This window comes from Haliaeetus albicilla, chromosome 25 (assembly GCF_947461875.1).
Source record: "Haliaeetus albicilla chromosome 25, bHalAlb1.1, whole genome shotgun sequence".
NCBI classification, from domain to species: Eukaryota; Metazoa; Chordata; class Aves; order Accipitriformes; family Accipitridae; genus Haliaeetus; species Haliaeetus albicilla.
In genome coordinates, this window is record NC_091507.1 from 23,900,132 (window position 1) to 23,926,747 (window position 26,616).

At 38.2% G+C, this 26,616-nt stretch overlaps 1 protein-coding gene across 3 annotated transcripts in view; it reads right to left on the minus strand.

Annotated features, from left to right (window-relative positions):
• The window catches only part of MYO16 (myosin XVI), a 393,194-nt gene that overhangs the window by 136,042 nt on the left and 230,536 nt on the right, over positions 1–26,616 (minus strand). For all 3 annotated transcript variants that reach the window (XR_011322146.1, XM_069770289.1, XM_069770288.1), the window contains exon 16: positions 22,334–22,481. Coding sequence is in view for 2 of the 3 variants with exons in the window: in XM_069770289.1 (XP_069626390.1) it covers positions 22,334–22,481 (148 nt within the window). In the remaining variant the exon portion in view is untranslated. The remainder of the gene's footprint in view (positions 1–22,333; positions 22,482–26,616) is intronic.

A 26,616-nucleotide genomic window follows, 5' to 3' on the forward strand; every position in this document is an offset into this window, starting at 1 on the left:
ATCAAGGGAGATATGAACTGTTGATGTATGTCACATAGGGAACTTATCCGATTTCTAGCAAATAAAGGTTGCCAAATAAATGGTACTTTGCACTGATCAACTCTTTAGACAACTACGATCATCAGGTACTTCGAGCTGTACTGTTTGTAGTTGTTAAATGAGGAAAGACCACCGTGGTACACAACGCTGACCACAGATATCCCAAGGCTTGCTACAGGGACACTGTAGTAGCAAGCCTTCCTAAGGATTGTTATAAACTTTGGCATTACACTAGCAGAGTAAATAAGGCATTATCAAAACTATCCCAACACCTAACCACTTTGCATTTGTAAAATCCAACACTTGAAATGTTCCAAGTATTCTAGAAGAACAGCCACCTTATGCCACATACCTATATACATTATTGCTGTTTATCATACAGAAATATCTGGTTCATTACAGTGGTTCAACTCATAACTTATGACAGTGAAGCTGTCTGAAAGAGATTAGTAGGTTGTGTCCACTTCATCAGAAATACCCTTTTGTCAGGACAGTTAAAGTTGGGTTCCAATTAAAGGGGAAGAGGAAGCGTGGTTTTGCCAGACGGACACTTCTTTTCAGAGGGCTTTCCTGAAGTAAATACATTCTATCATGGATAATTAAGAGAATTCTTGGTGGGATTATATCATTAAGTGGTTCTAAGTCACCATAAAAATTTAGCATGAAGCCCTATGATGAAAGAGAAGGGATTTTTTTTTTTTTTAGGTAGCATCTACCTGCTTGCTACTTGATGCCTCTCCTGATAGAGGATGAGTGCTGACGCACCTGCATTTTGTTGTAAAACTTTCTGGGCTATAGCAGGCTTGATATAAGGGAAAGAGAATACAAAATTAGTTGTTAGTCTTGAAACTTTATTATAGCTGATAACTCAGTGCAATAAATGTTGCTTGTGGTAATAAGAGTTTCACCGATCACAGTTAACCTCTTCAGTAAAAAAACTGGTTATAAGCAAAAAGCTTCATTTTCTAATTGCTTATACTCGTAACAATTTACCCATTTGAGGTCTCAAGAGTACTCTGAAGCTTCTGGGCTGTGCTGAGACTAGAAATAGCAGACCTATCTTGAATACAAAAAGAAAAACACAGAAGCAAGGGGCTGAATAAGGTTATTTATCCTAGTTTATTGGTCAGAGAAAGAGTCAAGAGACCAGATGAAAGCACATTTTGTCAAGGAATTAAGCCAAACGGGAATCATATGTAACACCCTTATTTACATGTGCCAATATAAGAGGCATGAAATACTTAGCATGGTAAAGCTTCAACTGGAGTATTCTGTGTGATTTTGGGCATCCCATTTCAGGGAAATCAGGATCAGTTAGAGAAAATCCAGAGGAAAGCAATAGAAAAATCTATCAGAAAAATGACTTAGAGCAAAAACGTTCAGCCTACAGAAGACTGAGAAACATATTGCAAAGAGGAAGGTCCTACAGTCCTTTGGGCCCAAACCCATAGACATGGAAATACCACTACTTTACACAGCTGACCTGAGGGACACAGAAGAATAGCATGGTAGAGCATGAAACAGATCTTAGAGAAATGAGCCAATTTCAAGGAGATGCAAAATGTGAAGGTACTGTACTAGAACTAAGACGAAGATAATTTCCAACGCTCACTTCTTCTGGATTTTGATACTGCATTCCTATCAAGTTTGCAGACGACGTCAAACTGGGGGGAACAGCAAATATGCTGGAGGGTAGGGCTGCCCTTTACAGGCTGAAGGAATGGGCCAACAGGAACTTCATGAAATTCAGCAAAGACAAGCGCAAAGTCCTGCAGGTGGGAAGGAATAAACCCTTGCAATGATACAGGCTGATGAGCTGAGGAGCAGCTCTGGGGAAAAGGCCCTGGGGGCCCTGAGGGCAGTGAGCTGGGCAGTAGCCAGCAATGAGCCCTGGCAGCAGAAACGGCTGGCAGCATCCAGGGCTGCACCACCAGGAGCATTGCCAGGAGACTGGGGGTTGTTTCCCCCTGCCCAACACTCACTCTTAGACCACATCTACATATTGCAGCCAGCTTTGCGCATGCACACACGATACACAGAAGACATTGCTAAACTGGAGTGAGATCAGTGGAAGGCCACCACAATGGTCAGGGCTGGAGACATGATGTGGGAGGCTTGTTGAGTGAGCAAGGCTTGTTCAGCCCAGGGAAAGGAAGGCTCCAGAGACAAAAACATCCTTCGAGGTTTTCAAGACTTGACTGGACAAAGCTCTGAACAACCCGATCTGATCTCACAGCTGGCCCTGCTTGGAGCAGGTGGTGCCCTAGGGACGTCCTGAAGTCCCTGCCAAAATGAATTATCCTATGATCCTATGAAACACACTGAACTTACTTCTCAGAAATGTTGGGAGTTTTTTGGACCTCATATAAAAACAGTAATTTTAGCCCCAGAAGAGTGGGAGACCAAGAAAAGGTAGGTCTTGAATTGCTGGGGACATTACCTTGACCTTTGAACAGTCCCTAAAACACAAAAATTGAACATGGCTTTTGGAGCCGTTAAGATATCTGAGGACAGGTAAGTTTTATTTAGAAATAAGAGATGACAGTGTTCTAAAATCAGAACAATCTTAAACATCAGAGCCCTACCAAAGGATGAGTCAAAATAGGAAGAGTATATTTGTGCACTGCAACTCTTCTGCTTAGGTCAGCAACCCTATTCACTAGTTTATCTAGTAGATAAAATAGCACAGCATTATTACTTTATGAGGACGAAAATGTCTTCTCACCTTGGAAATAACTATTTGGACATCAACTTCTGAACAGTCTTTCTTCTTTAAAAATTTAGAAAACTTAAATTTTAAAGAAATTAACTTTAAATTTTAAGAAAAACTGATATGAACAATTTACCATCATGAAATTTCCAGACACTGTGATCACCTTCTGCGAACTAGAAATCAAAAGAAACCTCTTTTAGGAATTTTTTTACATCTTAAAAATATCTGGAGAAACAGTATTATAGGTAAGTCAGAAGATTTCCATCAGTTCTTTTAGAAAGAGCTGTGGCACAGGGTCAAACTCACAAAATTTATGAAGATATCCCATGCAAGCTGTATCAAAATAATTGTCAAGATACATGCTGTGACCACCACCACCTCCAAACTAATTCAACTTAGCTTGATTTCGTATCTAGGCAATAAATGGTTTATACCTTCCACATGAAACTATTCATTTGTAAGTCTAGCAGGATGACTGAAAAATAATTCTTTCTTGCACAAAAACATTCAGGGAGGATAAGATTTTTATTCTACTGGGCTTCCAACTAAAGATGTACACTAAATGAATTCAATCTTTATTTAGATCTTAGTTCTTATGTTGTATGAAGTAGCAAAAAAGATAGGGCTGAAAGTCACTACAGAAACTTTTGCTTATTCCAAATATCGTCCTGAGCCAGAAAATCACAAGTTTAAAGATTCAGGAATGACAGATTCATCTTCCTGGTAAGAACTGGGAACACAAATGTGAGCACAGCTAGAAGAGTCCTGGCATTACTTTATGAATCAGTTAAGTTTTCTGTTTCTTTTGTGTAGCTGTTGCAACAGCTTTTCAAAGAAACTGTCTGCACAGTAGATCCTGTCTCGATAGAAAGGATTGGACCAGATCTCTGGAGGCCCCTTTCAAACCAAGAGCAAAGGAAAATATTATTTTTCTCTGTTTATATTCCTATAGCTGGTGAAAGGAAAAAAAAAAACAACACCAAAAAAACCCCCGCCACGCATGAGAAGAGCTGAATATCATAATATGTTCTTTTCTGAGATACCAGGGTAACTGGTTCCTGTGAGGAATTACAACTTTTATGGTGTGCTTTCTTCTTCTTATCCACTCGCCCACTGTCGTTTCTCCGCTACTTGTAGGACTTCTCTTAGCTAACTCCTAGAGAACCAGAATACCTTCAACTCCTATTCTAGCACAATTGACCACACTATCTAGTACATTTATTTTGCTAACAGGAGTTCAAGATTAGTGGGTAAAGAATTCACATGGAAGCAGCAAAGAATAAATATTTAACATAAACTAAATACAGGACTCTGTATCAATACTTAATTATGCAATACAAGCCACTGCAGATCATATTATGAATCAGAAATTCTAGATTTTGTCTATAAATCCCTTGTTTTTTTTATAAAAATGGCATACACATAAACCACTTAATATTCATTCACTAATTCAAAATAGCTATTAAAGCAGAGCTCCTGATACTTCATGTTTATTTATACAAGCCAGAACTTTTTTGTTCTTAAAGAAAAAAAATCCATACTTTTTTTTTTTTTTTTTTTAGTATTGTGCTATAGTCATGTGGAAACCTGTCGTGCAGTAATTCTCCAAAACCATTATGTGTTGTCCAGCTAAAGAAATTCAGAACAGAGAAATGAAATTGGGCTGTTTAAAAACATCATCTTCATCCTTGATACAATTTTCTGCATACCTCTCCCCTCACACAGAGGTATCCAAATTCTTTGTAATTATGGATATAGGCAGGAAATAGAACTGACTTGTCTCTTCCTTTGCATGAACTGGTTCACAAGTCAGCTTTATAGGCAACTGGTAGGAAATACTGTATTTATATCCTAGAGGAGAGCACATCACTTAGACTGAATGGATTCAGATATGCCTGTCAGAAGCATTCATACACTTCTAGTGTTGTAAAGGCTTTTATTACAGCTTGACCTTAATTGAAATGGTCATTAAAAAACGCAAAGTATCCTCCCAGTGCTAGCTTTTATAAAACGTTGCAATTGTTCTAAAAACAGACACAGACCATGCACGTCATGACATCATATTTGGTGATTTTGGGCCACTGGAACGACAAGAAAGAAGATTCTTTTCTTGCCAGGTTTACATGTACTGTGAAGTAGATTAATGATTTATTCCACCACTGTATATTGTCCCAACTCAGCAAAACACATATGCATAACTAACTTGAAGCCCGTGCTTCATCCCACTGATTTCAGTTCAATCTTACTATCATAATAAATGTTAAGATGAAGCACAACCAGAAGTTATAGGTTGACACCCTATGTTGAGCTTTGATTCACTATGAAAGAAAGGAAGACAGATGAGGTGTTTAAGTGAGACAGCAGGAGATAAGTAGTATTAGAGACCTAGACTTCAAGCTGCCCTAACCATTGCCTAAGTAATTTCTAGGCATATCACCTTACCATACATTTACTTCTACACAATGCAATGCAGCATTACACAAAGATTCCTGACCTATACCTATATGACCTAGGTGTAGTACAGAAAGCACAACAGTGAGGCTAATTACCTCAAATGGACCACTGCCCCAACACAGCTATGGTACTTTTTGCATGGCACCATCTGAGGTGTCTCTGCTACACTCTGCAATGAGTCACACAGACTTCTCTTTTGCCTCTACCTGTCTTTATATAAAGTCTAAAACAAAGCCAGTTTTAATTGGACATTTCTTATTACAAAATCTTCATTAATTGATGCTTTGTTGCTAGAAAATTCTCAAGAGCGCCAATGTCACAGGAGGATGAAGCAGCATTTCATAATCAGGTGCCAGCTCTAACACAATCAATATGCATGTTGTGGGTGTCATTTAATGTGACATTGTATTAAGAAGCATGGATTAACAAGCTAAATCCCTTCCTTCCCCTTATTAGTGCTGCTCAATGAACCATGTACCTGCACAATCATGTGAGAAGTGTGTGGCTGTTGCCTTTGCAGTCCCCATCCCTCCTTACCATCCAGCTCAGGGTAGTAACCCTGATTAAGCATAATGGTCATCACTGAAAATTCAACATTATCAGATCAGTTAATTTGTACTTTAAGCTAAGGTGGAAATTATAGTACCTCAAATATGTGTTAGTTCCAGTCAAAATATAACCATTTATAAACCAGTTTTCTTACAACTAGGTCAGTTTACTGTCCTCACATTAAATATTTGTGAAGCCTTTCTCTGAAATACACCAATTTTTTCTAAAAGGTTAGCTATTCCTGTGACTACTTGCTAAATCCCAAGGTTTAATTTAGGTATAACTAAACATCGAACTTAAGGACTGTTTTGCTAGACTGAGAATGAGTGACTTCATAGATTCACAAATGTTTCATAAACCGCTGGGATGAAGGGTATAGAGTGTATAAAGCAAAGACATTATCTTTCAAAAATAAATTCCACTAATCTCTACTTATTTGCAAAGCCACAGAATAAGAAATTACAACAAGTATTTTTATTTCTTTAGATCTCTCATGTGAATATGAGAGGACAATGTATTCTGCTTAGCGAGGAAAAGCTGCCTTGCACTTAGCACTGTTTGATATGTAAACAGGAATGAGATAAAGACAAAGCAAAACAGTTGACATCAATGAAGTAAACCACATTTACAGAACATGGTAATGTTTTTCTCTGAGGGAAAAGGGGCATGTTTTACTGCTTTTTTTTTCCTTTTTCCTCCAGCTTTTAAACCTATTCCAATCTGAACAAATTTTACATCCTTTGAACCATGCTACGCAGTAGCACTGAGCTGAAGTTACTGCTAACCATTTAAGACCACAGATTTCTGCTCATGACTAGTGCAATAAAGCACCAAAATGAGCATTTCAAAAATAGGAATAACTTTGTTAATGTCAAGAGGTAAAGTATCAGCACAAAATTAATAAATTTAACACTGCAGACAGATTTGGTGATAGCCAGAACACAGCTCTCACTTTTATTTTTCTAAACTAAGAAAATCACGTTAAGATATGTCTTTTGTAAACTGGTTTCAGCACAGAAAGCTTATATTAGCCTGTGTGTTGCTCAGTAAATAGTTTTATCTTGACATTTACCTAAGACAAAATTTCAAATAGTTCTGTAAGTGTACTTGTACTATGAAGAACCTAAGTTTTTACAGGCAGTGGATATATTCAAATGGAAAGCAAAGAAATACAGCTTGGTCTTTACTCTCAAAATGCCAACTGTGTTTAGGCTAAGCTCAGGTACACTTTTTTTTTTAAAATTATACTGATATTCCCGTGGAACAGGTTTAAATCAGAGACTCAAGCCATCTGTTCCTACAATTACATAAAAATGTAAATCTAGGATAATTCCACTAAAGAAAAAAATGAATGCACAACAGAAGTGACTCAGAATTTTTCACACCTCTGGTGACATGAGAAGAAATAATAAAGGCAGTATACCTTGTAGTGCTGTTTCTCTGACTCATATCATACAGTATTTTATAGGACAGATGCACTTAGGAGATCGTAATTCTGTGAACTATCACTTTACAAGCATAATTTTGAAGTTGAATATACATTAAATAAGGAGCACGATGATGATAAAAAAGTAGCAAATATTGAGCACTGCTGAACATGTAAAGAAAGTAAGTCAGTCTGCCTGCAAGTGCAAACTGGTCCAACCCCTGTCCTGAAATGCTTCAGAAATTGTGTTTGAACTTTGCTCCTACAACCAAGAGTAATTTTGTATTCCTGTATTCAGACTTACTTTGGCAGTACTTGCGGGGTAGATGCCATTAAGTTTATGAGCCTCAAGGCACTTCTCCACCAGCATTTGCTACTTTTAAAATGCTGATTCATTAAATAAAGCTTACTGGGTTAAGAGCCACAGTATCAGATCCAACATTTTAAAAATGCTCTGTAACTTTCAGCAGTATCCAGTTAAAATGTTGATAATATACTTCAAATTGTTTCATATAAACACTGACTGTAGTTCATGGATCAGTTTCAGACCAGCTGATTTACAAGAAGCCCTCTTCTTCCCCTACATGCAGGCATGGCCATGTCTATTCAGGTATGTATACTAAACAAGTAATTCTGAAGAGTAAGATCCCTTTAAAGCCCTTTAACTTTGCCAAAAAAAGTTAAGGCCCCTTAAGACACTAGTCACTCTAGTGACTTTTGAAATACTGCGAAATATACAGTATTTTCACAGGAATGAGACAATTTTATGGAGGATTAATATAATTAATTAATCAATAACAATTATTTACCCATTACGGGCTAAGAAAGTCTCACACCAATACAAGAATATGAGTTGGTGCGGTACCTAACTTTACCCACTTGTTCTACAAAGCAAGAATATTCTTCTTTCTACTTTAAATGGAGTAAATACATATGTATTTATGTATGTTATCTATTTAGCAATCAACCAGCCGCAATCATTAGTGGCCATCCCCTTAACGTAAGGAGAGGGTCCTGCTTTTTGCACAGCCAGCAAGCTACACGACGCTGAAGACAGGGCTCAGTTACGGAGAATTCACTGCTGCTCTCCCAAGCTCAGCAAGACCTGCCTTGCCTCTCCCTGTCCCAGGTGCGTTCCAGGACTGCCAAAACAGGAATAGGATAGATACGTATGTGTGTGTGCTTCTCGCATCTTCTCAGCCCTCCCACTAAAATCATGCCAGATAAAAGCTCACAAATGAACTACTTCCGACATTAAATCTCCCATGGTGTCTTCCATTGCCTCTCCTAAGGCAGAAACTACTAAAGATCCATAAGCTGTATGCTCAGCAAACCTGTAGTAAACTTTACAGGTTGCACATTGAAAACTCAACTCAAGGGCTGCATCTAAGCAGGTTACTTATGTGCTGAAGTTACACTGAAGTTACACTGTATTAAAGGAACTGGCCTTCCTAAATCAAGAGAATTTGCAGATTTACTTCAGTACTTTGACGGTTTGTGCATCCAAATAGGACAAAGAGAATCCCTGTTGAGTCTTACTGCTAAAATCCACACTGTGTTTACACATAGGGATTTGCAGTTTGTGCAATTTAGTTATGTAGGCAGGCTAGATTTGTATCCAAATAAATTGTTTTCTAAATAAAATAAAATAAAATAATATAAAATTAAATTAAATTAAATTTTAAAAGCACAGAAAAAAAATGATAGCCGAGTAAAATATACCTCAGAGTAGCCCTTTTTTTCCCCCTAAGATATAAGGCAAGGTGGAATGGGAAGAGATTGGAGAAGATTATAATTGCACGTTTAAAAAACAGGCTCCAGAGTAAACTACAGAACCATTGAATTTGTTAAGATGTTCCCATCTGTTCCAGTTTTGACTTAAGGACCAACCTAACTCCATAACATACTCACTGAAGTTAAGTTCAGCATAGTACATATTTTATTAGATGCTGCTCCATTTCTCTTAATTGCTACCTGGTTGAGGAATCCTCTTTAAACAGGGGATTAGGTCTGGAAATATGGCAAATATACGTCATGGAGATGAAAATATAGTGGGACAGCAATCCTCAGAGCATGATGGAAATGAGGAAAGGACTGCAGGTACAAGAAAGTACAGATACATCTCTAACAGCGAATCTGATTTCTCTAGCTGCACCTGAAACCAAAGACATAACTTATACAGAAGCAAACCCAAAGAAATACTCAGAAATATTAGGATAAAAATGTACACTCTCTAGCAGTAGCAGTTTTAACCTATCTGGATTTGGGACAGGAAAGTGATAGAAAATAAAGCCCAAGCGAACAATGATTTCAACAGAAAAACATATGAAAGAAGGTCCAGTATTCATTACTGGAAAATTTTAATGACATAAGACAGTCTCCAATTGTTTTCCAATGAATTATTCCACTAAATAAATTATTTTCCTATTTAAAAGTATCATTTTCATTATCCATTTTTACTGTGAAAGGCCACAGATATTTTTTTTTTTACAAGTGATTAGCATTGTTCTTAGTCTTCATAATCCTCATCTTGAGTGAACAAAACACATCATGAAAACTGGCATCAGTGTACCAGCGTCAAAATAAACACTGCAATTACTGTGTAAGTTTAATACTAAGCTGCAACACCAGCTTGGTAAACTGATTTCTACCCATTTAATGATTCGGTTATGTTAAAATTTCATAGAGATTGAAGCAGAAATTAGAAGGTGCCAGCATTTGTCATAAGCCATAAATTACACTTCTCTGTAATTATCGTTAAGAATGCAGTTTGTTTGTCAAATGGTATTTCTACATTGCTTTGGTGCCCTTTTCCATCATTTTAGTCAGCAGAAAATTTCTACTAAGTTTTTTATTTCAGAGGACTTTCTTGATTTGCATAGTTCTTTGCGCAAACTGGATTTGTTCTAACAATTTTTCTCACCCATATTACTACTATTCAAGAAATGTTGAAACTTCAGATCAGGTAAGCAGAGGCCTTACTAGCACAGACGGGTCACAGACCAAAGTCATAGAATCATTTAGATTGGGAAAGACCTTTAAGATCATCAAGTCCAAAATGGCGTGTCAGGAAACACCGAACCTCATACATGTTTCTTCCTTGAAATACTCTGAACTACTCCCATTCAGCTCTCCCCACGTGTCTCCTTGTCTGATCCAGAGTGCTGTTTGCACAGATCTGACAAAATACGGCCTTCCCTGGTTAGATAGGCTAATGTATCTGTGAAAATCATTAAGCATCCCCAAAGTATTTTACATCTGTTGGCTGCCAATCAAAGGTGACTTGAAACTATTGAAACTACACTTGTAACTATTTTTGTTTACTTTTGGTATCAACCACTAAGTACATCAAGCTTCATATGATTTATTTGTACTCTACTAAGCTGCAGCAGTAACACTTTGTGCCATGGTGCCAAGAGATGTGTCATAAACTAAGTGGAGATAGACAAGACCTATACGTAGAATAAACAAGTTCCAACGATCATCTGGGTGATGGGTGATTCAGTACAAGATATTCCTGCACTGTTCTGTCCTGCATTATATTGCATAAAATAATTTTAGAAGTCAGACTGTTGGAGCTGCCGTTTTTTGGAGCTGTATAAAACTGAGATCCTAACATCTTCTTGTCATTTAACATATTCAGAAGACTTCTATTGGTTACTTGTAGGCTTTAGACAAAACTCAGTTTGAGTAGTTATATTTTAACTACAAAAAAATCCATGTGCAAATCCAGCAGGAATCAAAGGGAACTGTGAATGGCACTAACCTGACACCATCACTCTTTAACCTGTGTAGAGGTCACTTTGAGATATGATTAATGAAAGAACTATGGGAAGAAAACTATGCTACACTTTGGGTTGACCTTGCCTGACTTTCCAGAGAGAGCTGGCTACAGTACCTATCAAGTTACTCCAGTGCAGTGAAAAAATCAGGCTAGCTCAGGGAGCTCAGTGAAGACAGTAAGTTCAAACAACGGTGAGAGGTATCATCTCAGATCTAACATTAAGTTGAAATGAGCTGGGTTCAATGACTGGGGCTTCCGTAGGCCAATAGCAATTTCTTAAATGACCCATTCCTGACTGGAAATTCATCTACAGTAATTGTATCAAGATGATTCTAAGAGTGACTTTTGAAATATAAATTGCAGAACTATATTATCACTCTAGATTTATGTAATGTAATAGCTAAGTGGTTTCAGGAGCTGAATCCACTGAATCTCCCTCCACACATGAGATGATTAGCATCCTAGTAAAGTGCAGAGACATATCTTGTACTTAAACTAAAAGCCAAATGAACTCCTCTACCATTTTTGTAAGTGAGTAATCACGTCTACTTTTAAGCCAGGGTTTCTACGGCAATTTCATCCCTTGGAACTACATCCATTTTCAGTCTGACATGAAATACTGGTGGGCTGCCTAAACAGTCAGCACTGAATCTCTTCAACAGAGGACCAAATTTAACCTCAATATATATATAACTTCCACAGATCTCTGGAGATTTCTTTTTTCTAACAAAAGGTTGAACTTGGCCAAGAAACTTTAAGGTATAAGATGCTCATCAACAGAATTCACAACAAACTGGAAAGTCATCTGGTTCATATTATAATTATTTTTGCATTTTCTTTCTCAATTTCAAGCAAATTATTCCAAACAATGTTTATAGTATGTTTAGTTTTCAGTTAAAACTAAGACAGATATATGTTCTGTCTTCAGCAGACTCTATAGATCCCAGTGCTCTTTATTACCAAGTTTGTTTCTTTCTCTTGGATTAAACAGATTTCATTTTTTCCTGCCTCCTCCTCTTTATCTTTCATGCCACAGAGAGATTATTCTCCTCTTATTTTCTGCATGTGTTTCCATATCATGCTCACCCCAAAGCAGACAAGAAAGACAAAGCCTCTCTCAATCAAAGAAATAGCAAATGGTATCATGCCAAGTCAAATGAAGTAAATGCAAGTTTGTGGATTAAAACTAAACATGCAGAAGTAAACTCACTAGGGCTATAAAAAGGCAAAAGTCGAAGTGGTTTTATATGGTCTGATGTGATTTTTTCTGTTCTGAACTGCTCATTGGCACCAAGAGAATGTAAAACACCAAAGATCACCAGATATCTGAGTTCCTTTAGGACAATACAGAAATACAAGGAGGAGTGCCGTAGCTCTACTGTACCACTCTAAACATTAAATTTACTCCTGAAAAAACATATTTGTTCATTTACACAGTCAGTTCTATATCTTCGGCTTGTTAGAATTATGACGGACAGAAGAACAGTTGTTGAGAAGCGAGGTAATTGTAATGAATGATTTCTTTACCTCTGAGAGTCTGCCAGTGGAGTGCTGTACATACTCTGCCACTATTCAATCAATATGTATGAAGAATAATACAATGAAGAGGGGATTGTTAACATCAAATGAAAGAAAATACCCAGAGGAATATGAGTTTCAGATTTACACTCTTGAACAAAGCAGAATTTCTATAGCATTTATTCTGAAAGCCAGACAAATAACACGTCCACTTGGGACCAAGACACTGAGCTAAGTCTCAGACTTACTTTACCACCTTTACTTTGTTAAATAAAAAATTATTCTTGGATTTCATGTAAATTAATGATTATTAAACATAATTGGAGCTATACTTTCTTAAAGGATCCTTTGGGAATAAAACAGTAATGTCAAAAGCAGCTAATGTCAAAACTGGAATAAATAAATTAAACATCAAAATCCAAAGCTAAAATACCTCTGCTTTCAAGTAGAAAACTACTGTTTGGGATATCTTGACATGTAATTAGAAGGCAAGTGTGCAGGTGTGTATGTAATGAACCCTGAATTCAACTGCACAGCCAGATACTCAAAACAAATATTGTGAAATAAAGTTAATAACATAGAGGTATACCTTATGCATGAGGTGTAGGTATCTGCAAATAGAAAAATAACCACTTAATTTGCAAAATAAAGCAGATGACACACACGAATATTTCAGTTTTGTTTTGAAAACCTAAGCTGTGATCCTGATTATATCTTCTGTAATTGAAATGCTAACCTCCTAGTAATGTATCTTGTAGGACACTATCCACAAACATCTCAGAAAGAGGGGTTTTAAGACACAGGAAATGCAGTCAATTTTCAGAAAGACACTGTATAATATTAACTTTAACACTGACACTATTGTTAGTTATTTCCTGAATAGTAAGGTGCACAGTGATGATCTTAGGGAGGAAGTTTTTTAGTCTGCATGGTCCAGTCATCATACCCACCCAGTTAAAAAATACTGAAAAATTTATTAGCTTCTGTACGCTAATAGGCTGCTTAGGGTTCCATCTAATTTTCATTAAAACATGAGAGACTAAGCCTAAAATACAACAGACTAAGCCTAAAAACTTAGCTGAACAGAAGTGAAGTACATGAGTAAGAAAAATGAGATGAATTAGACCACAGAGTAACACTTTAAAAAATCAACACTGGATGCAAAAAAACCCAAACTTAGTTATGCCCTGTTGTATTTTTCGATCTCTGAAGCATCTGAAAACATGTATTGTAAAATGTTACGTTAGAATTAGATAAAATTAGTTCTGGTTTATCAGTATCATTTTAAAACATGAAGATGTATCTTAATACAACATATATTTTCTGGTGTCCAAGCTCAACAAAACTAAGTTAGTCATGATTACTATCCAGCATAACAAATCACACACATCAGCCATTTACTGGTGTTGCCTCTCAACTCCTCCTTCTTTGAAGTGTCACTGATGCTTGAAGATCATTCTCCATGAGATTAATGGAACACAAATTTCAACAAAAAAATAGGACAAGAAAAAGAGACCTAAGGAGGAAAAAAAAAATATGTTCCTTTTGGTTCAATTCCTGTTCATTTCGGAGGGGGGGGGGGGGGAAGAATAAAACAAGTTGAATAATCTCATGAACCCTATTTACTCAGAAAGCCTGCATGAATGAGGAGAACAAAGGAAAATTAAAGAAGGTAAGAGTACTGGGGTAAAGACAGTTACCAGTTGAAATAAAAGGGAAGTGGAGGCTGAACTTACGAGAGCAGGGAAAAACACATTAAAGAGAACAATGTGAAAGTGCATTTTGCTGGAATATGCATATGTTATACATGCAGTAAAGAATGCTCAACCTCAAAAAAAAAAAAATCACTGGAAAAATTCAGACATCAGTAAATACAGGGTTAAACAGGAAAAGAATAAATGGCATGCAGCAAAAGTAAACAAAACAAAACAAAAGCAAAAGACAACAGAGAAAATTTAGACAATTCTTTTGATATTGAAATTATTCCAGGTTACATAGATAAAAAACTCACTGAAGCAAGTTTAAACCTGCTCCAGAATCTCAGACAAATGTATCTGCTTCTCCTCTCTCCATTACCTTCCTAATAACTAGCTGGTGTCATTTAGCTGTCAGACCTCACTGGAATCTAAGTAAATGAAATTGCCTCATTTCATTCGGCATCTACAGATCTTGTCCTTACAATAGTACTACTGGTTGCGAATCAGATTTTCACAGTAGTATTGTATGAGGACAGCTAAGAATCAAGCATTTACAGTTAAAGCTTTTCACTAGACAGCTGAAATGCAAGTAAATCATATCAGGAAGATGTAAACTGATGGAAGTGTATGATTTTTATGTTATTTGCTACCATGTACTTTTAAAAAAAAAACAAACCACCAAACCAAACTATTTTCACTTTTTGTACTAAAATAATTTCCAGCAAAATTAACTGAGAGTTAACTCCCTCTGTTTTTGAAATCTGTGTTTGAAACTGCGTAACTGGATCTTCACATTACTCCACTGTTTAGAAAGTTTGTTGAGCATGCTTGAAAAGTCTTTACACCCCAATGGTCCTTTGCTGTCCAGGCATGCTAATACACACAGCTTGCACTACATGTATCCCATTGTCTTGTAAGTGTTAATATATTTAAAATGCAAGCTTTTTGGAGAAAAGGAATGTACTGCATGTAATCAAGTTAGGACAGGAAAATTTGCACAGTACTAAAAAAATACAGATTTACTTGTTCAACCAGAACTTGAATGTTTGTTTCCAATTTAAGAGACGTTTGGAAGAGAGAACATGGAAGAAGCAGAGAAATGGAAAAAAAGGTGAGTGTAAATACATTTGGTATGTCTATATATGTGCGTGCACACACAAATTCAAGGTGTATTACTTTGAGACATCTGAGATATAAGAAAGTAAAAAAAACACATTGCCTTTGAACCTCTAAGAAATATTTTTAAAATTCTGACTCCAGAAAATGTACCATAAAATCTTATTTCACAATAATCTAAGCTTTACCTCTAAACCCCTCAGCTGTTATGCAAAATGTTTACAAGCAGGGGAAAAAAAAAAATCAATTGTATTAGATACAAAATTGAATTTAGCTTGGATACCCAAAGACAAATAACTTTTTCTCAGAGTGCACCAGAGTTATTTTTGGCAAAATAAAGTTTTTTCTAGAATAATTCCAGTAAATAATCTGAAAATTAACTTTCTACTTAGCATTCATTACAAAAGGAATATGTTGAAGTAAGATAATAGCAACATGATAAATTTCAGACACTGCCTTTCAGAATCACCCAAACATAGTCATCCAGTCTTTAAAATTCCTTATCCTCTGCAAAATATCAAAGGCGCTTCTAATTTTTTAAGGTCTCAGTTAGTATCTTGGTAGGGTGGTCGGTCAGTGCTAAGTACAGGAAAATGAACATAAAGAAAGTAGAAACAAGTGATAAGTTATCTGCATGATTTAATGCAAGCTAAAAAACAGGTTGGGAAAGGAAAAAGAAGTGGGAGACTGATACAGGTTTTTCCTCTTCTTCACTCATGCCTTTACTAAGAACTTAATGCTAAAAGATCCATGGCAGAAAAATCTTAGGGGTGACAGACAAACAACAAATCATTAGCTTAATAGTTGCCACAAAAGCTGCTGTATCTTGGAAGTGTTAATTAAGTACAAGTTTACAGGCAATATGCTAAAGAAAATACACACATTGAAGAAAATATACATATGCAAAGGAGAGCAATTAATAGAGAACTTTGAAGATTTAGCTGTTCATTGATAATGTGGGAAAAAATTAGATTTTCCCTAACTCTCATTAAAAATTGATGAAGGATCTTTCACGTTTCATGTGGGTGCCTTGAATGCCCTCTGTCCCTCTCAAGGGTTTCGCTGCCTGGGATGTGCAAGAAGCCTTGTTGGGACCCCCTTGTTTCAGGAGCGGCTCTGAGCTCAGGCACTGAGCCTTGGTGCTGGCCCGAGCTGGGGTCAGCCATGCCTGTGTCCAGCCACAGACCCCCCAACACGGGCCAACATTCCAGCCTGGCCTTGGCCTGTCCCCATTCCCATGGCCATACCCAGCCCTGGAGGGTACTGCAGGGATGTGCCAGGAGGGTGAGGGTCCTGCCTCCCTCCCGTCCCCCCTGCCCACGCAGGGCAGCACCTGCTCCGGCTTCTCTCTGGCCATTACACAGAATTGCCTGAATTCTGGAAATGGTACTGGAAACTCACAACTCAAAGGAGCCCCAGCAAAACCGTCGCTAGCATTTGAGAAGGATTTTGAAGTTCAGAAGTCTCACCCAGTATGATTTCCCTATTTGCGCAGAAGAATTAAGAAGGGTTTCAGCCAAGAAGAATTAGAAGGACTTGACCCTCGTGGCCATTCAGCTGCAGGGACGGTAAGCCTAACATCTCCTATACAGCTTTTCTCTCCTCCTGTGCCCACACCTCCCACAATGGAAAAGTGAAACACAGCTGAGGAACCTCTGAGTCTGATGTCGACCTTCCTCCTGAATTTAAATGCATTGAATGCCACTTTCCTGATTGCCTGGAGCTTTAGTCTGTCAGCAGGATTTTAAAACAAAGTTGATCCTCAACAGTGAAGATCATGGAGCCTCAACACTAGACTTCATTGGGGCAAGACTGAGAATTCTGGTACAAATGCTGAGTTTCAGCACACAAAGTCTAACGGCAGTTTGATAAAGTGATGTAATTTGGCACCTCACATAGAAACTATTATTTTAGCAGGACTACCACCCATGGGAGAATCTGATGTAACGCTTCCAGATCTAGTTATTTCATTCACAGTATTTAGATCCAACCAATTTTGTAAGACAAGTCTAACACTTGTTTGGATTTTCCTCTAGTCATCAGACACAGAGATCAACAACAGCCAATTTGTGAAGCAAAGGGATCAGAACGGTACTGTGTAACCACCTCTGTCAATTTTTATGGACACAGCTGGGCTTTATGGGGGTGCTGAAAGTTTAAATCAAAGTGAACATCTACGAGGAAAGAAGTGATCTATCAGGCTTGAATACAAGGAAAGAGCATGGAACATCAGAGGACTGGAACACTCCTAAAATGTCTATTTTTCCAGTTATGTGGGACTAATTATAAAAACAACTTATCTCTATGAATTTACCTTGTATCATCAGACTGCCGCAGCTACGTTTGTAGACAAATGGCACAGGTATGGAAAACTGTTAAGTTCTTTTCAAGATTGATATTTCTTTCTGTTGCATTTTAAGTGAGAAAATAATCTAATGATTGGGAAAAAAAATGGTATCCAAAGATAAAAGGAAAGGAAAGAAAGACAGAGGGCATGGAAACATGCAATGTCTTCCTGGCTTTATATCCACAGCAGTTAGAAAACAAAGAGGCTGCCTGTAAGTATGCTGAATTGGGGAAAGTTTTGGTAACTGGCCACTCAAAGTCTTGAAAATTCTCATCTTGAGCTCTTCTGCATGAGGGAAAGGAAGAGCAGGGATCAATATGGATGATGCTAGAATTATCACCATTTTCCACACAATGTATTAGTGCTTGTTAGAAAAGATGACGACTGGAAACACACAGAAAAATCAGACATAAGGCTTTGCACTTAATGCCTCTGAAGATTGTCTATTGGGATCTTTTCTATACCATTCACTTAACCATACTGTAATTTTTAAGCCCTTTTTGAAGACCAACCTTATAATTTAGAGTGGGGAATGATTTCCTCAGCGATCAAGCAAAGTGGTTCTGATCAGTTCAGACTTCAATGAGAAATTCAATCACTTCACTAAAATTACTACTTTATACATGAAATTAATGGAAAGTTGTGTTATTGACAGTGAAGAGGGCACCTGCACTGAAAAACTGTGAAAGAAGATACATCCGTTCTGTTAACTGATCTACAGCTATCGTTGCGGAGGGGTTTCACTGCTTTTTAAGGAGTGGGAGAAACAGCACAGGCAGAGAGCACACACTGCAGTGCATGTCATTGTTCTGTGGGAGGAAGGAAAGTTTTACACATCTGGGAACAGCAGTCTGACAATGCAACACAAAATGCACTCCCTGACCACAGTCCAGCTTCTGCATAAATGTGTATATTAACACTTTCCCCAGCTTGAAGTTGTTTAGTTTTACACATACAGCTTATTTATAAGCAGTATAATTCAACCTACAAATGCTGGGTGACATTACAAGGGAGGACTAAAAAAACGTCTGTCAGAATCACCTTGCAATACTGAGAGCACTGTATCAGTTTGCCTACACTACCAAAAGCCGTAACCGTACAATCAATTAGGAGAACTAGCAATCTTGTTTAAATTGAAAATGGTGACATCAAGTTGAACAGCTGCCAAACCCACCATCATTTCTGAAACCATTTTCTAGAGTTAAGTAGCCTTAAGCTGTATTTCTAATATACATATACAAATGTAATGACATGGTTTTTAATGACAGTATGTTTGAGTATCTTAGATAGACATACTACACAAAGACGTTCTTCTATTGTTATATATACACTACAGCTTTGGAATATGAATGCTAACATGAAGCAATTGGTCCAAAATAATAAAAGTAGGTCTTTCCACTTTTTTCAGTAAGACTTTTTCCCACATTTTTTCTTTGTTGTCTTTCTGTTCTCTCTTTTTGTCTGCTTTTTTCACCAGAGTTGAAGACTGTTTACAAGCTGATCTATCACCATTGTCAGCTCTCTTCTTTGCCCTCTTTTTCACTTTGGTTGCAAGAGTAATCACTAAGGTACCACCTACTGTAACTATGAGGCTAAACTTAATGTGCTAGAAAAGCTAGTACATACTCTTATTATGAGGCTAAAATTCACATGCCAGAAAAGCAATGCTTACAGTAATGAACTCTACCTGCACACAGCAAAAAAAAAAAAAAAATCAAGAGCAAATTAAGAATAAAACTTCAAATCTCTAATCTCTCTGCATTACACATCATCATCAAGATAAAGTTCTGCAGTTCTTTTGAAACACACCAAGTTAACAGAAATCTTGGAAATTTTGGTCAAGTATCTGCTGATACAAATCAGCTTCTGAATATAATGAACACATGGGAGTAGTTGTTGTCAATCAAAAAGCCTCAACTTGCCCTTTCAAGACTCTCTCCATTTCTGACATGCTTCCCCTGCTCAATCTTGAAAAATGATCTTACCTTTCAGGAATTGCTTCTGTCTCTATCCATCATGATCCACATGCAGATAGGGTGGGAGACATATTCACTCAGATCCCTCCCTACATAGATTTAGATGGCTTGCTACTTAGATCCTAGCTGTATACAGGTTCATTAGAAAGTAGCCAGCTATTTGTCTTCATACGATGCCCTAGCAGTCATGTTTGCAAGAACATACATTTAAGTTTCTGAGCTCAAGCTCCCTCTGAGGACGGCATTAAACACCACAGAATTACAACCTAACAACTCCCCCTACATATTGGGGTGAAACCCCAGCCTTACTGAAACTCTCAGTGACTCCAAAGGGGAGGGATTTCCCCTTTTAGTTATTTACAATAACTCTTAACCCAGGATTATATACTGCTTAATACATGAACTTCCTCGCACATTTTACAGCATCGAGTCTAAAAATAAACACTACTGACAATACTATTTTGACTCTTAAAGGTACTTTTATCTAAAATGAGAATGAAAAAACAATGCTACATCTCATTTCTCATATAGCAATGGCTTAAGCAAGCAAACAATGAAAAAATAGGGGTATCTTGTGATCTTAACAGCCATTATTTACTAAGATTGTTCCATCTTCTACATAAAGGTGCAATATTAAACAACGCAAAGAAAAATAATCAAAAAAACAGTTGGACATAAAACACCTATAGTTTCAAAAGAGCTGTTATCTAATTAATTTTACTATTAGAGTCAAGATTACACTTGCTTAAAGAAAACATGACAAATTCACGTTACCAGAATGATATGATGTCATCAAAATCTGACTAAGCCAGAAATCATGAATTTATAAGAGGCCAAATCCTGCCTTCCTGATTCATGTACGAGTTTGATGCAGTAGATATTCACCCCTAGTTTACCTCTATCAACCAAGAAAGATCTAGCCCACTGAACTACAACACTCGGGAGTTTAAGGTAAGAAATATTTGGCCCAAACTCTCTCTCAATAACACAAGATACAATCTACTCTATGTAGCCAAAGCAAAGCTTTATTGATAAAAGCAGCTTTATGCAAATGGTCAGCTATAAATTACTTCTAAAGCTTTGGCACTGCAGTGTTCAGGCATCTATTTAGAAATACTATTTTGTTCTTTTTGGATGCTTATCAGATACCTTATCAGATAAAGCTTTGTTCATATTAATCTAATTATTCATGTTTTTGCTAAGTTCTTTCCTGTTGGAGCTTCTTGCAAAGTGACTGCAAACTGTTTCATTGTCTGAATAAACTGAGTGACTCCAAACAACTTTTTCTAGAAGAGGAATACATTAATGATTGGGAGCTCAGAATCCTTTTAGTCTTCAAAGCCTTCAAAGGATTTAAAAAATAGAATTTAACTCTTCCCCTTCCCCCCTTTGAAGTGGGCCAATTTTAGTAAAGCAACTTAGCCTCAGGTTTCTTCAGAGCTACTGCATTACACTATTCTGTCCAATACCAGAAGTACTAACAGCTTAAAACATTACCAAACAACGGTAGTCTGAAAACTTGTGTTTAAGAAAAAATCAGAACCAAGTGAAGTTTTTTCTGCAAAAATTAATGTGGTATCTTCCTATTTACAGGCCCCAAATCTAGAACTACTATTTTATTCAAATACTGGCCAGAGTGGAAGACAGAAAAGTTGAGAGAAAAATCCATGGGAAAAAGGCTTAGATATTAAAAACTCAAAACATTCATTTTACATAATTTTAATGACTGTTGATCTTTTTACACTTACTCACTTTACTCATCATAAACTTAGCCAATTTAAGAGCAAATAGGCGTCTCTCATTTCAGTGATACTTCTTAGGAAAGACTGAAGAAAGAAAGGCAAATGATCTAAATCAGGAATATGTTTTCATTCCAAAAGAATGTGAATTAATAAATTTTGAGATAGTCCCAAATTTTCCTGTAAACCCCAAAACTTCCACTTATATTAAACATTTGGAGTGTATTCAGCCTTAGACATACTACATTTAGGTGTCTGTACACAGCTCTTTATATTTAAGCTCTTACTATTAAAGGGGATGTAGTCAGCACAGTTTATGAAGCCACAAACGTGGTTCAGTTCACCCCAAAGCACACATCTACATGTAACTATATAGAGCTGAGTAAGGATTCAGTCTCCTCTGACTGCAAATGAGAGCCAAGGCAACCAGCTCATGTGGAGACACACACAAAGACCTCATTTTAGGTGTTGGGTGTTGAATCCTATCCTTGGTTTCAAAGCAGTCAAAACTTTGTTTCTGTTTTTCTTAATAATATGAAGTAAAGTAAATTCAAAATGAAAACAGAAGTATCAGTTGTATATAGTGACATTTCATAAAAATTGACATATTCCATAATAAAAGTCTAATTTTAATAGAACAGCTTTCCTGAAGACAAAACATTTCATGAGGGGGATAAAAAACAACCAGAACAGACCTACTCTAGTCCACAGAAAACAGAAAAATAACTAAGGAGTTTCCTTCCTTTTTCTCCTTTAAGGCAATAATCCTAATGGATATAATACTCTAATCTTGTTAGGAGAGTGTACATGTACTCCAGAATTAAATCCTCATGAACAGGTACTCAATAATAAATAATTCTGGAGCTCACTGAAAAGTTAGAACACAAATGTTAACTACTGGAGGAAGGACCTCAACAGCAAAGAGACACTAAAATAAGAGAAAAATTAATACTAAATATAAAGTTGTTTTCCTACCTGTGTGCAGACAAATTACTGAGGTACAGGGTGTATTTTTCTTCAGCAGACAGCCCATCCATCATCAAGTAAAACACACGAAAATTTCTCTGGTTGAGAGGCTGCATAATGACACGAGACTTCTCCAACATGTATGTATAAATCCTAGCTGATTGAGAAACAAACAAATAAATTCATCATTATACTGATTGCTCTAAACATGTATTTTAAACCATTCACCACTGCAACAGTGAAGAATAAACAATATTTCTTATAAAATGGTCTAAGGTGAGCATTCAAAAATACTACTATTCATTCTACCATGGTTTTCTATATAAATCACATATAAAGCCCTAATTCCATTAAAATTAGTGGAACAAATGTCTTACCGTACTTACTTACTGTCTTACATTATCTTTAAAATTACTCAATTTTAAAGATAATTATGTTGATTTGTACTCTATTTGAGGAACCAGCTGTTGTATTTGGCAAGACTTTCTAAGAGACAAGCTATCAGTCATCTCACTGAAGTGTAGCCATCTGAGCATTGGCATCTATTCTAAGCTTCTTCTCAATGGAAAGAGAAAGATGCAAGACAGATTCAAGACATCTTGGAAAAAACACCCTTGGAATCATTTCCTCTTTCTCTGTTGGTAATCAAGAACACTCAGAATAATAGTTTAGATGAACCACCTAACTTCCAGATGGCTACAAACAGACAAATCCTCTGCAAAACCAGTCATCAACAAGCTTGCGAACATGTGCCTGGAGAAACACGGGCAACTCAGAAGGGCTACAATGAGCTGGCCAAACAAGAAGCCATGTGAATCAGCACATCTGGGAAGAAGGTGAAGGAGGATGAACCTGACCACGATTTGACTACAGAAATGCTGATTATAGGATCATACATAACCTCAGGCCCACTAAGGTTCTGAAAGAGGCAGAGCACAGAAGCAAAGGAAATACTAGCCTCTCAGGTCCATTCACCTGCCTCACCAGATTACAGGCATTTTAGAGGTATATTTGAAGAGACAGAGGGATATTCACCCTGTTGGGCAGGTTACTCTTCAGCCCTCCACTGAGTGTACACCACCATGCAGTTCCAGATGCAGCAGGCTAAAGAGAACAAGGGAATGCCTAACAGTAGCTAGAGGTCAGGGCCCTCCCTGTGAGCTGATTCCAGTTCCCACTTACCCCACTGTTTGTATACTTTATCTCATCATTGCTCAGATACTAGCCATGGTGCAAAGACCAGAAGCATGTCCCTTCGCACACAACTGAGCACCCCCACGGCTAGGATGCAGTACATTCTCTTGCAGCTTTATGCTTTTCAATCTCTGCAATATGGCAGAGCTTTCATGGGGTCTTAGAGAGCATCCTTACCCTGGAAAAGACTGTTGAGTTTAGAGGATAAGGTGCGCTTCTCAGCAATGGGCGAGCTGTATTTTTGAAACCCTGTAAACAGAGGATATTAAACCATAGCTTCCCATTGTCTGGAAGACAACCAACTCATCTTAGACTCCTTCCTTTATGAACTAGTTCTTGAACATTCAGTGATAGAAAATACTGGTACATGCATCCTGCAGCACAGTAAGTATGTTCTCTAAACACATACCATTTTTGAGACAATCATGGGTTTTTTTAGGATTTTTTTTTTGGTTTTACTTTTTTTGAAGCAAGCTGGGATTAGGCATAAAATAGCACTGAGTTATTTGGTGCAGTCAAAACTGTTGCATTTCTAGGCATATGCAGAAGCACAACTTCAGATGCCTGAGACCTGAAGTTTGAAGGCTTAGTGGGAGTTTAAAGACTTCTGAAGATGGGGATAGTTGAAACAGCATTTTCAGAACCAGTTTTGGACTCAAAGATATCGCCCTATGCAATATTGAGCAAAGTTATGCAGATTAGATCTTGCATGCGAGAGTGTGTATCAGAAGCACAGTAGTTGCATTAGCCTAATGGCTAGGCTAGAAGTCAGAATGTCATGCTCCTGCCACCATACAGCTGCTAATATCCACAGTAGCTCATTCAGAGCTAGCCTGGTTATTGCTATACCATCTGTATTTGGTAATTATATTTTAATTTTCACCTAAATATCTTCCTGTCTTTTGGAGAGCTCTAAATTCCTGTCTAAACTGTTAAATTAAACACAGCAAACTTGAAGTTACTTGAAGCTGTGTGTATGGGGGAATGCAGCCTGTGAGAACATGCTTGAAGGACAGTGTACAGTGGAGGGAAACAAAATCAGTGAATCTTGAACATATCATTTTGAGAAAGGTCTCAGCAGTTAAATGCTGTCCCTGAACTAAGCGTAACTATGCATGGTCTCAGCAAGTGCTACTCTGCACAGCCCAAACCATCCCAGACACATCCCAGTTAAGCAGTATGGAAGGTCAGTGGTACACAACCCAGGGGCATCTTCCACCCTTTCTTTTATTTAACAGAACAGGCGTGGCCTGACACATGTGCTGGCAACCAAAACCATGACTGGGATTCTAGCTCCAGAAGAGACAGCAGGACTGACAGAGAAGGGTTGTATGGCTGACTTACCAAACCAAGGGGACATGATCTACCCCTTTTGTCCATCCTACAAAAAAATTAGAAGTGAACTCCTGCTACTATGGAACCTATACTATGAGAAATTGTGTCTCAGCCATCTAGCCCTCTGTTGTTATGCTATGGAAAAAAGAACTGTGCTGGAAGTAAAAGGGCACACTTGGGAAGTCATTAAGCTGGTAGCAGGATATGTTTCTGGCTCCAGTAACTTTGCAGCACACTACAAATTGAAGCAATGCAGCCTTAAGCTATCGTGGCAGGACTGGCCCAGACACACACTTTCATCAGAATCAATCATTACCTGGCTGCAATTCCTACAGGGTAAAATAAAATAGATGAACCTGAAGGATGCTTTCCATCTTCTATTGTGCTTGTAACTTACTTATCAGTAAAACTAACCCTACCATCAATTAATTTGAAAAGAGGCCATTACTAACCTTTAATCACTTTTTTGTGTGCAATGATCTTCACTGAGGCTTTCATAACTATCACTTAGGTGTTTTTAACATTCATTCATTAATAAAAGCAAGAAAAATGTTACTGGAGGTCATCTATCTGATTAATTAATACATTTAACTTCAACAACAGGCAACACCACTTATTTAGATGACACAAATTAATTCAGCCCTTTTCAGGTACATCAAGTCACCCACTTTAATAAGGCTAAATACAATTCATCTCAGTTAGCATCTCCAGCAATGGGAAGAGCTGTTAAGAAAAGTCGAGCTTCTGATCAGCAAGAATCAAACAGAGCACCATCTTAATGGACCTACAGGAAGAAAACCATTAGGGCAATACGCTTTTCTACAAAGTGAAATGGTACGTTCATTAACCGATGTGTGAAATAAAGGGAAAAATAGTAGAGTTCCAGAGCAAAGTCTGCCATTTTAAGCGCTAGATTGAGACGGACTGGGAGGTTTCTGAGGCCCAGGAGTGCTGGGGAAGAGCGGAGGGCCCCGGCCAGAGCCGGTGGCTCTCGCGAGAGAGGCTGACGCGGCGTGGGCATTGCCAGGGGCAACCATGGGAGATTTGAACGGCCCTGAGGAGCGCTAGCGACCGGGAGCGCGGCACGGCAGTTCGTGCAGGTAGGGCGCAGCCCCCCGCCCTCTTCCCAGCTCGAGAAGGCTACTGAAGCGGTGGGCATCGGCCTCAGAAGGAGACCCCGATATGGTTGCCACTCGGGTGAAAACCATCGCTAGGAAAAACGTGGCGACGCGGACAGAGCTCCCATGTAAACGTGCAGCTGTCCAGGTCTCTGGCTGCAGGGAGTGCCTGAGTCTATCACTGATGCCAGAGGGCAGCGGGGACACCTCTTGTGTGAGAGGTGACCAGGTGAATGATCTGCTCAGCCTGGTGGCAGAGCTGAAGGAGGAAGTGGAAAGGTTGAGGAGTATCAAGGAGTGTGAGAGGGAGATAGGTTGGTGGACCCACACCCTACCATCCCTGAGGCGGAGGCAGCAGATGGAGGCTCCGCAAGAAGCGGAGGTTTCCCTGCCCCCTTGCCACCGGGCAGGAGGGGACCTAAGAGATGGAGGGGAATGGATACAGGTCCCTGCTTGGGGAGGCAGGCGAGTCCCCTCCCGGTCTCCCTCACCTTCCCAGTTGCCCCTACACAACAGCTATGGGGCTCTGGAACTTGAAGACCACGTCAATGAAGATTGACCAAAGAAGGGGGTAGGTGAAGCCCTACCCAGGGAGGCGCCTAGGCTCAGTCGGGCAGCCCCACGCATTCTCACAGCCTCTGAAAA